The sequence below is a fragment of the Lutra lutra genome, chromosome 11 (genome assembly GCF_902655055.1).
Source record: "Lutra lutra chromosome 11, mLutLut1.2, whole genome shotgun sequence".
NCBI lineage: Eukaryota > Metazoa > Chordata > Mammalia > Carnivora > Mustelidae > Lutra > Lutra lutra.
Window position 1 is genome coordinate 17,446,749 of NC_062288.1, and position 12,107 is coordinate 17,458,855.

General features: G+C 39.1%; 1 protein-coding gene across 4 annotated transcripts in view; it reads right to left on the minus strand.

Moving 5' to 3' along the window:
* Positions 1-3,286: 3,286 nt before the first annotated feature.
* The window catches only part of LOC125080366 (B-cell receptor-associated protein 29), a 49,432-nt gene continuing 40,611 nt past the window's right edge, over positions 3,287-12,107 (minus strand). For all 4 annotated transcript variants that reach the window (XM_047694103.1, XM_047694104.1, XM_047694105.1 and 1 more), the window contains exons 7-8: positions 10,639-10,739; positions 3,287-4,418 (exon numbers count right to left, since the gene is read on the minus strand). In XM_047694103.1, the coding sequence (XP_047550059.1) occupies positions 4,383-4,418; positions 10,639-10,739 (137 nt within the window). In that variant the 3' untranslated portion in view covers positions 3,287-4,382. The remainder of the gene's footprint in view (positions 4,419-10,638; positions 10,740-12,107) is intronic.

The following is a 12,107-nucleotide window of genomic DNA, read 5'->3' on the forward strand; positions in this document are numbered from 1 at the left end:
CAGAAAAGCGCTTCACAGACTTTAGACAAATCTATTCTAGATATAGAAGTCAATGCTTATGAAGACTGCTATATTTGCATAGTCTAAAATGGGCATTCGAATGCAAGGTGTGTCCCATGGGCCTTGCCAGTAGTGCCGGGCATGGGCCTTTCAGCTGTGGTGAGGCAGAGTAGGGAGGGACAGCGAGAAGGCAGTGGACAATGGAAGGAGAATGCAGAACCAGACCAACCCACAGAGGTAGAGGAAGACAACAAGAGCAGGTGCATTCAAGCGGCTGGGGTGGGAAGGGCCCAGGAGGAAGCAGGAGTGACACTTTAGGCCAGCAGAGACCAGCACTGGGACTGGAAGCATGGGTATTTAGAGCTGCTGGCATCAGGAGAGGATCAGAGAGGCTCTAGATGGGAGTTTAGGGTAACTCAGTTACCAATACCAGGCCCAAGATAAAGCCAGGCAAGCAACCAGGGCGACTCATGCCAAATTCTAGAGAGCTTACTTAAAACTTAAGTACTACTGGGGCGCCTGGGTGGCTCAGCAGGTTAAGCCTCTGCCTTCGGCCAGGGTCATGATCTCAGGGTCCTGGGATCGAGCCCCACATCGGGCTCTCTGCTCGGCAAGAAGCCCGCTTCCCCCTCTCTCTCTCTCTGCCTGCCTCTCTGCCTACTTGTGATCTCTCTGTCAAATAAACATTTAAAAAAAAAAAAAAAAAAAACTTAAGTACTACTTCCTGGAGTCCAGAACCTTAAGGTAGACTTACAAGAAGGGAGTCTGGCAAGACTCTGTGTAATTCTGATGGAAAAGGGCAGGACTGACGCTCCTGTGCTAGAATCTATAATACAGCCCAAGACACAGTACAGTCATTACTGACAATCGGAAAGAACACAACTTAGTACGCAGTACAGCTAAACCCATGGGATAGGTGTTTATTTATAAAAACAGAATGTGTTAAGAACCATCAGCGGTTAAGAGAGTAATAAGAACAAACAAGTGTAGCTTGAAAGGCAGTTCAGTATGGTGACTCTGGAGCCAGACTCCTTGGTTCAAATGCTGGTGAATACACGGCAATATCTCGTTTAGCAAATTATAATTAATCTGTGTATAGACACTAGAATAATATCTGGGGAACTGGAACACACCCAGATCCTGGCCCTGAATCTAACTTTCTACACTGCTTTGGGTAAACAGCTCAAACCTTTAAAGCCTCGGGTTGCAGATTTCTAAAATTGAGGATTGAGGTACAAGGTTACTTAAACATAAACTTTATTTTTTTTAGAAGATTTTTTTCCTTTATTTGAGAGACAGCTTGAGAGCAAGGGCACACTAACTAGGCAGGGGGGAAGAAGCCGGGGGAGAAGCAGACTCCCTGCTGAGCAGGGAGCCTGACATGGAACTTGATTTCAGGACCCTGGGATCATGGCCTGAGCCGAAGGCAGAACCTTAAATGACTGACCCACCTAGGTGACCCTTAAATGTACACTTTAAAGCTTATGTGCTTTCCGGTAATCTTTTGAATCCTCATGCTCTTCAAAGGGAGACAGGCTTTTCCCCTGCTGCACAGTTGGAAAAACTGAGGATTGTTGTGGCATCTTAGTTCACATAATAATCCTGACATAATTTTGGAGATGAGGAAATGGAAGTCTAACAAGCGTGAATAATGTGTTCACAATCACACAGCTGAATTAGTGGTAAGGCTGGGATTTGATTTTAGTTCTGACAGTTCTAAAGCTGTGTATCTTCTCCTTCTATCTCTATTATTTTGTCACTAGATTTGATATCTGTGCCCGGGAGGCGAGGGTCACAAGCGCCCCGTACCTTCATTATTTACCTACTCTGCTACTTCCGAGGCAATACTCTGAACAGTCCCTAGTCAGTTTCCTCCTACTGGAGCTCTCCCCTTCCTTGTTATTCAGGGTGTTGTCAGCCCATATGGTTTAACTCCAGCGCTTACTCCTGTTAAATGTCTCCTGCATGTCTGTGTTCTAGCAGTAGTTCCTGACTTTGATCTGAAATAAAATTCTTATGTGTTTGCTCATTTCATCTATGTTACAATGACCAAAATTAGATATGCATGAAGTCAGTGCTAAAATGGAAATAAACAACAAAGGATGAAACAGATACTGGGAATATCTTCTCCCATTCCGTGGGAGAATGAATTCTTTGTTTTGTTGACTGTTTCCTTTGCTGTGCAGAAACTTTTTATCTTGATGAAGTCCCAAAAGTTCATTTTCGCTTTTGTTTCCTTTGCCTTTGGAGACGTGTCTTGAAAGAAGCTGCTGTGGCCGATGTCAAAGAGGTTACTTGCCCATGTTCTCCTCTAGGATTTTAATAGATTCCTGCATCATCCAAGATCATAAAGAACTCCTCAAACTCAACACTCAAAAAACAGATAATCATGTCAAAAAATGGGCAGAAGACACTTCTCCAAAGAAGACACACAAATGGCTAAGAGACACTTAGAAAAATGTTCATTATCATTAGCCATCAGGGAGATTCAAATCAAAACCACACTGAGATACCAACTTAACAGCAGTTAGAATGGCCAAAATTAACAAGACAAGAAACAACAAGTGTTGGAGAAGATGTGGAGAAAGTGGAACCCTCTTATGCTGATGGTGGGAATGCAAGTTGGTGCAGCCACTTTGGAAAACAGTGTGGAGATTCCTTAAGAAATTAAAAATAGAGCTACTCTATGACCCTGCAATTGCACTACTGGGTATTTACCTCAAAGATACAGAGGTAGTGAAAAGAAGAGCCATATGTACCCCAATGTTCATAGCAGCAATGGCCACAATCGCCAAATTGTGGAAAGAGCCAAGATGCCCTTCAACAGACAAATGGATAAAGAGATATGGTCCATATATACAATGGAATATTATGCCTCCATCAGAAAGGATAAATATCCAACTTTTGTATCAACATGGACAGGACTGGAGATTATGCAGAGTGAAGTAAGTCAAGCATAAAGAGTCAATTATCATATGGTTTCACTTACCTATGGAGCATAAGGAATAACAGGGAGGACATTAAGAGAAGGAAAGGAAAAGTGAATTGGAGGAAATCAGAGGAGGAGATGAACCATGAGAGACAGGACTCTGAGAAACAAACTGAGGGTTTTGGAAGGGAGGGGAGTGCGGGGATGGGTGAGCCTGGTCGTGGGTATTAAGGAGGGCATGTATTGCATGGAGCACTGGGTGTGGTGCATAAACAATGAATCTTGGAATACTGAAAAAATAAAATTAAATTAAAAGAAAAAAAGAAACAGATACTGGGAAAGTAAAAACTCTGGTCATTATTTTCCATTTTCATTTATATTTAAGTCTTTATGAGACAAGGAAGATGACTTTCATGTCTAAACACTGGAACAACCTAAATCATATTAACACTATTACGATCACTATTGGTGCTAAAGGAGATTCCAAAGGAATATGAATAAAAAAATAGCATTTAAGATTTAGCTTTCAGAACACAGATACATCTCAGAGAAACTGTGACCCCAGCATACATGTATTTGAGGTAATATTTGTATAATTAGTAACTCTCACAGCGATAGGAAACATTGCTCTTTGCATATGTTGTACATTAGCTTTCTGAGTCAAGAATTTCACATTGTTGTATAATAATTTTAAGTTCAGTGTATGGCCGTTATGCAAATAGATGTAAACTTCATTACCAGATGAACTTTAAAAAGGTGTAACAACTACTAATTATGTATTAACACCAATGTCAACAAAAACAGTCCAACAAATGTAGAAGCAAAGTAACAAAAATATAATTATTAATATAGCTGTCCTCTAAGAATAAGCTATAGTGTCATCAGGCTTATAAAAAACAGCTCAGGTCACTGTTTTTATTTTTTGTTCTTTATGATTCTTCCCTATACAAACAGTGGCTAATTCTGATCATTTGTCCTTATTTAATCTCCCTATGAACAAATTTGCTGATACTGAATACTATTTTCAAATATATCAGTATTATCATCATCTCATTAAATAGGTTATGATTATTACTGAAAACTCATCAAGGTTTCAAGGCTATTAATGGTTTCATCAACTTAAAAATCTAGTTTTGGAAGTAACTGGTTATAAATCTGTCCTTTTATTGGCAAACAGCAACCATACACCAATGTTACTCTCAATATCTCAACAGGGTGCTTATCATGCTTACATTTTATGTGAGAGCTGGAATATAGACTTTACAATAGATCTGAAACATCATCAAATATTGTGACAATGCTGTTATGGTAACAGCCTATACATGGCATTAAAAAAATTATTGGCTGGTCGTAAATAGTACCTTCTTCCGAACTGAATTGTAAATGTTCTAGAGGCTAACATGATAACAAAGTGATCATCTTCACATGGCGTCGCACAATCTTCCCTCAAGGTTCACAGGCCCTTCTTATTGTCTTTCCCCAAACAATTCTGCAGGGTGATTAAAAAAAAAAAAAAGACTTAGGTAAGTAGTTACAACAGAGAGTGAAAAAGAGATTCGTAGATATTACAAGGAAAAAAATGATCTTTTCTGTGTATGGTTATTAATTATGAGAATAATCAAATGTGAAAACATGGATTGAGAAAGTCTCAAACTTAAAAAAACTACAAAGTTTGTGGGTTTTATTTGAAAAAAAAAAAAAAAAGTCTAAAGGGGAAAAAATAACACTCTTGGTAAGTTCATTTATATCCCTGACTTAATCCATTTTGCTTTTGTTTCACAGGTTATACCAGGAAAACAAAATTTCTCAAATTCCCTTCTTACAAACCCAATTAAGATTTTTGGCAAAGAAAGGATGAAGGGACACAAAACCCCCAGATGGGATGGACTCTTTGAGTGTGTTTTTTTCTTCAGATATTTGCCAATTGAACTGACTTCTCAAATTATACTCTTCTCTGATCACAAGATGATATCATTTAAAACTGGAGGAAAATGGGAAGAAATTAACCTTAAGAGATCATTTGCACTTAAGAAAGCAAAAGTCTACACTGAGGAAAAAAAAAACCCTCATAAAATGGAGTTGGAATAGTTACTGCTTGCAGAAGAGAGGTTCACCAATCTCTTGCTCAGGCTGAGCAGTAATGGATTGATTCAGAGCAACTTCAACAATGTTAACATTAACCAACCAAATCAGAAGACAGGATTAGAGGAGGTATTTTGAATGATAAGGTACCACTTTCACATGTTTGTATATATCTTTTTGTTTTGTTTTGTTTCTTGTTTTTTTTTTTAAAGATTTTATTTATTTATTTGACAGAGAGAGATCACAAGTAGGCAGAGAGGCAGGCAGAGAGAGGGTGAAGCAGGCTCCCTGCTGAGCAGAGAGCCCGACGCGGGGCTCGATCCCAGGACCCTGAGATCATGACCTGAGCCGAAGGCAGAAGCTTAACCCACTGAGCCACCCAGGTGCCCCTGTTTGTATATATCTTGACATTTTACGTAAAAATCACAGCTCTGCCTACTGAATGGGAGAAGATATTTGCAAATGATATAACTGACAAGGGGTTAATATATATTACATATTAATATACAATATTAATTATTTATTACATATTATAAAATATATAAAGAACTTATGCAACTCAACACCAAAAACCTCAAATAACTGGATTAAAAACAGGCAGATGACTGAATAGACATTTTTCCAAAGAAGACCTATGAATGGCCAATAGACACATGAAAAGATGCTTAACATCACACTGCGGGAAATGCAAATCAAAATCACAATGAGGTATATCACCTTACACCTGTCAGAATGACTTGTATCAAAAACCCAAGAAATATTAATGTTGGCAAGGAAGTAAAGAAAAAAAAACCTCAAGCACGGTTGGTAGGAATGTAAACTGGTGCAGCCATTGTGAAAACAGTATGGAGGTTCCTCCAAACATTAAAGATAGAATTACCATATGATTCAGTAATTCCGCTACTGTGTATTAACCCAAAGAATACAAAAACACTAATTTAAAAAGATATATGCAGGGCACCTGGGTGGCTCAGTGCGTTAAAGCCTCTGCCTTCGGCTCAGGTCATGATCTCAGGGTCCTGGGATCAAGCCCCGCATTGGACTCTCCACTCAGCAGGAAGCCTGCTTCCCCCTCTCTCTCTGCCTGCCTCTCTGCCTACTTGTGATCTCTGTCTGTCAAATAAAGGAATAAAATCTTAAAAAAAAAAAGATATATGCACTCCTCTGTTTACTGCAGCCTTATTTACAATAATCAAGATACGTAAACAACCCAAATGTTCATCCATAGACAAACAGATAAAGAAAATGTGGTGTGCACACGTTTGTGTATCATGGAATATTACTCAGCCATGAAAAAGAACGAAAGCTTGCCATTTGCAACAGCATGGATGGAGCTAGAGACTATAATGCTGTGCAAAATAAGTCAGATATGAAAAAACAAACAGCATATAATTTCACTTGTATGTGGAATTTGAGAAACAAAACAAATGCACAAAATGAAAAAGAGACAAACAAAAATACAGACTCTTAAATACAGAGAATAAACCAGTGGTTACCAGAAGGGAGGTGGGTGGGGGATGGATGAAACAGGTGATGGGGATTAAGAGTTACACTTGTGATGAGCACTGAGAAATGTACAAAATTGTTGAATCATTATATTGTATATGTGAGACTAATATAATAATGTATGTTAATTACACTTCAATTAAAAAAAGGGAAATAACCTTGCACTTACCCAAAATAAAAATGGATATGAAGATTAAAAGAAAAAGTCATGGCTTTAATGGAGCTGTTATTCTGGATAACTCCCTTAAGTAAAGGGTGATTTTCCAAAATAAAATTTGAAAACTGGTAAGTGCTGCCTATAATCTTTAGTTTTGCTTTTCTTTTCTAGAAGAGAGCCAGGGCAAACAAGGAAAGACAAAGACTCTACCTTGAAGGGATTGTTTTCTAATATTTATTTAGTGCTTATAACAGGGAGGGGACCAAATGGGGAAATCCAGACAGATTTTAAAAATGCAAAGTGGGATTCATTTATGGTAAGGAAACCAGCTTTCCCCTCTTTCACCTTTATTTCCTTAATATTTTAATGGTCACTTTATGGTTACTTTATTTAAAGTAAATCAATTATGCAAAACTGAGAAAGCTAAGTTTCCCAAGGAACTCTAAAGATAAAATTCAATTATTAAGGTTGGTTTGACAATAGAAGTAAAATTCATGAAAGGCAAGTTGATATAGCTTTTTACTATAGATGGTCTACAGCAATTTTTTTGCTTCTCAAGTAGACTTCAGAAGGTGAATATCAAAGTGTATGAGCCACTTTTAAGAAAACGGTAGTCATTTAATGACACTTAAATCTCAGAATCTTCTACAAGGTCTCATACTTGACAATGGAGGATGAGTAGGGAAAAAAATGTGTCCAATCAAGAAATAACTACTAGTATCTTATGGGGACATAGAGCTTTTCTTGTTTAAAAATATTTAAAGTGCCTTCCTGTATTGTAGACAATCTGGTTTAATGCTCTGAAGGTATTATAACTCTCATTTAAGTAATGAGGAAGCCAAGGTGCGGGGATGTCAAGTCATCTACCTGGCGCTTAGAGAACTGGCAAACTATGGAGCCAAGAGGTCTTCTGTTCTACAAGCAGTTATTTATTATGGGAAATTGGTTTTACAGGTGATGAAAGAGCAGACACATGGGGCAGTGTGGTAGGAGACCTCAGGGATTAGCACAGAACCACCACCACTCTTCCAGCTGGAGGGACAAGGGAGGAGAGAGTGTCATGGACCCCAGAGCTAGGGCCACCAGGTGGAAAAAAAATCCCTGGCTTTGGACCTCCTGCCTTCAGTCTCCTCCCGTGCCTCCTGTTGCTGAACTTGCCCAGAGGAGAGAAAGTGGGCTTGGGAAATGTAGCTCTCTGAGACTGAGTGAGAGAAGTAGGAAGACAATGGATCCAAGAACACAGTCTCATGACCAAACAGGCCAAAGAGCAGAGTTCTTAATGATGGGGAATCTGGAGAAAAATTTCCTGATTTTGAATCCAGCTCTGCACCTAGTTTCTAGTTCAGTGACTTTAGATAGATTATATAACACCTCTGTTATTGGGTCTTGTTTTCCTCACCTGCAAAATAGGGTAAGAAAATATTTTAATTTAGTGGGTTGTGATTAAAGTAAACAGAGTAACATATATGAAGCTATTAGCTAAGTGCTTGGTCCAGGGCACATCTTCAATAAATGTCTCCCCTTACATATTTTAAAAATAAAAGAAGAATGTAGATCAAGGCCTTAAATGTACTAGTGAACAAGGCCCAACTCTCAGTGTGGCACTTGGCATCTCTAGGATTGGTCATTTTTCAAAGAAATAGGTGTAACAACTCCTTTCTGGGGAAGGAATTACTCCGAAAATCTTTTTAACATTTGTTATCAAGAATGCATAAGCTCCAAACAGAGGTGGTTTTGGGAGGGGAAAGAAAAAGGGTTGAGGGAATCCCACTGTCATATATATTCTTCAGGGATTAAGAGATTAGCAGTTACCATAACAGGGACACTCAGCGATGGCCACTGGCCATAAGAAAATGAGGGAATATTCCTGCTTCTCTTTTCTCCATTCAGGGATCTAAATGTTTCTGACCTCTTGGCAAAGTCCACTGGTGTGGATACTCATCCTGTTGAGTACAAGCTGACCTCACAAATGGGAGAGAAAAAGTTCTATTTCTAGGCCAAAGGCTTCTTAAATCTTCCTTCACTTTCCATGGTGGCTCTTGAAGGATGCCCTGGAGTAATTCTCATCAGGCCATGGTGAAGTCACCAATTTTAGGACCTTTGTTTGCTTGTTTATTTTTAAAGATTTTATTTATTATTTGATAGAGCACAAGCAGGGGGAATGGCAGGCTGAGGCAGAGGGAGAAGCAGGTTTCCTGCTGAGCAAGGAGCCCGATGCGGGGCTTGATCCCAGGACCCAGTGATCATGATCTGAGCTGAAGGCAGATGTTTAACCAACTGAGCCACCCAGGCACTCACAAGGACCTGTGTTTTAAAGATGGGGAAAGGGTGGTCTTGCTGAACATCTAACCACCTACTCTAGAACACATAAACTGAGCTCTTCGTGTCCTAGGTTTGAAGCACACAGGGTATCCACCCTTCTCTGAACTGCCCTGTTGTCAAAGTGGATTAGTTAAACTTGCAACTCAGCTAGGAATACCACATTACGTATGTATTTTGGATTGCTTCTTGGCTGGCTCTAAATCAAGGCTAAAGTGGCTGGTTAAGAATAAGTCATTCTTCCAGCAGAACTTCTACAGAGGAATGTATGCTGATGATAACAATGATAACTCTAATCGGTATAATTTCTTGAGTGTTTCCTATCAGCCAGATACCATGCTAAGTACCCTACACATTCTATTTAATTCTACTGAAAACCCGGTGGGCCTGGTGTTATTATTAGTTTGACTTTATAGGTGAAGAAAAGTGAGCTACAGAGGGGTACCATAAACTGTTCAGGGTCATAAAATCAGTTAATATGAGATTCTGAGTTATTTCAGGTCGGTCTGACTCTAAGGTCTATCAATATAGTATCTGCTTGCCCTTTGCCAGCCACAGTGCCAGACCCTGGACAATTAACAGGGAAATGAGTCCTGGGACCAGTGCTTCTCCTATCGTGAAACGACTGTAGAGCTGTGATTGCTAAAAAGTTCTGATAGCCACAAAAGCTGTCAAATTCTCAGGATAAATCCAAACCGAGAGCAGAAGAGCACAGGCTCTCCATCTCGGGAGGAACTAAGAGGTCCAGGGCTGCCTCTGGAATGGTCTTTCCCCCTAAATTCTCCCCACATGTGGTCAAAGAGTGGCTGGGAAATCAATTCAGATTGGGGGCTGCCAAATCAAGAGGGAAGCGATAGATTTAGCATGGAGGAATGCAGGCCACGAACTCTTGCTGGGCTGGAGGGGAAGAGAAAGAAAAGCTAAAGCCCTTGACTCTGTGACTTTACTAACAAAAGGTTTTTTCCCATTTCTGTCTTTAAATCCATGTTGGAGGCAACTCATGTATTTGAATGCCATAGGTTTTGACCCAAGATGTCTAAAACACTGGGACAGAAGTAGTGTGAGGTGAGACTTCAAATTTTGACCTTATTTTTTGACATGAATAGAGCAAACATTGCCAATGGCAAGATGAAATGTTTATAGAACCAGTCTGTTTTTCAATCTTGTCACTCTTGTGGCACAATTCTTTTGCTTAAAATTTCACTAAAACTAGAATGCTATAAGTTAGCATGTTGGTAATTCTCCATGCTATGACTGTCTTGTATTTTCATGCAATGTCCTCATCTTCACCCTTGAGGGAAAAATCTGGTTTCCTTAATCATTTTTAAGAAGCCAGGACTGAGGGGCACCTGGGTGGCTCAGTGGGTTAAAGCCTCTGCCTACAGCTCAGGTCATGATCCCAGGGTTTTGGGATTGAGCCCCGCATCAGGCTCTCTGCTCAGCAGGGAGACTACTTTCTCCTCTCTCTCTGTCTGCCTCTCTGCCTACTTGTGATCCCTGTCTGTCAAACAAATAAACGAAATCTTAAAAAAAAAAAAAAAAGAAGCCAGGACCAAGTGCCTCTTCTTGATTTGGGAAGGACAAATAACCTAAACAGCTGACATAGTAATTAGTATTTCAGGTCCACAAAGTGCAGGTCACGCACCTGAAGTTCTGCGTGTTCTTTCAGGAGTCGGTCGTATTCTTTTGAAAGTCGTTCTGACTGCATTTTCATTGTCATCACATCATTCTGTGCCTTAGAGAGGGCTAGAAAACAGGGGATAGAATTTTAAAATTTTTATTTTGAAATAATTTTAAATTTACAGAAAAGGTACAAGACTTAAATAGAAAGCTCCTTTGTAGCTCTTGCTCAAATTCACCAACTGTTAAGATGCGGTACATTTGTTACTGTATTTTCTCTCCACACATGCAAAATTATTTTCTTGAATCATTTGAGAATAAGTTACAGACATCATGCCCCTTTACTCCTTAATACTTGTGTATTTCCTAAGAAAAAAGGTGTTCTCTAACATAACCATATAGCATTGTTAGCAAATGTAGGCAATTTAACATCAATATAATACTTTGTATCTAATCTACCATTCATGTTCCAGTCTTCACTACTGTCTCAATTATGTGCTTTCTATAATTTTTTTTTGAATCTAGATCCAGCCCTAGAGCAAAGATTAGCATTAAGTTGTCATGTTTCTTTGGTTTCTCTCAATCTGGAATAGTTCCTCAGCTTTCCCCCAGCATTCCTCTCCCCTTTTGTAACATGGACATTTTAAAGAATACAGGTCATATTTTTTTCAATGGAATGTCTTTCATTTTGGTTCTGTCTGATGTTTGCTCATGATTAAATTCAGGTTATGCATCCCGCTTACACTCAAATATCACATAAGTGATGCTGATGTCGGTCAAGGTATTACAATAAGCGGCCCATCTGCCTCTCACTGGCTTTTCCATTTTATACTGATTTTCTTCCTCATAACTAAGAAGGAGTATACAGGAAGACAAGACTCTGTAAGTATCTTGCTCCTTGTCAAAATTTCACCTTATAGTTAGCATCCACTGATAATTCTTGCCTAAGCCAATCTTTATTGTGATGGTTGTACAATGGTGATTTTCCAGCTTCACCATTCCATCCACATTTATCAGTCAGCATTTTACTATAAACAAGGGACTCTCTTTCTTTTCCATCCACCCACCCAACTATCTATTAATCCATATATCATCAGTATGAACTCATAGGTTCTTATTTTTTCAACAGCTTATAATTCATGATTTACTTAATTTCTCCCAGATATGGCCAGTGGGAACCCTGTCAAGCTGGATCTTACATCTTCTGACTATGTCCCCATCATTTTCTGAGTACTCTATTTTCTGGCATAAGATGTTCCAGGCTCATCCTAAATCTTCTCTGATTCATCCTGGACTCAATCAGTATAGTACAGAATTTATTAGAAGGGTATGCTTTTGAAAAAATTGAGGAAGAAAAAAATATTTTTCATTCTCACCAAAGGAAGAGTGGCCATATTTCTTTCAAAGCAAAGACAATCCTTTCTTATACAAATATAAGGGTGTGTGACACTTAAAGGCTTTACCTCAATATGATACATAAAAATGGCTCTACAT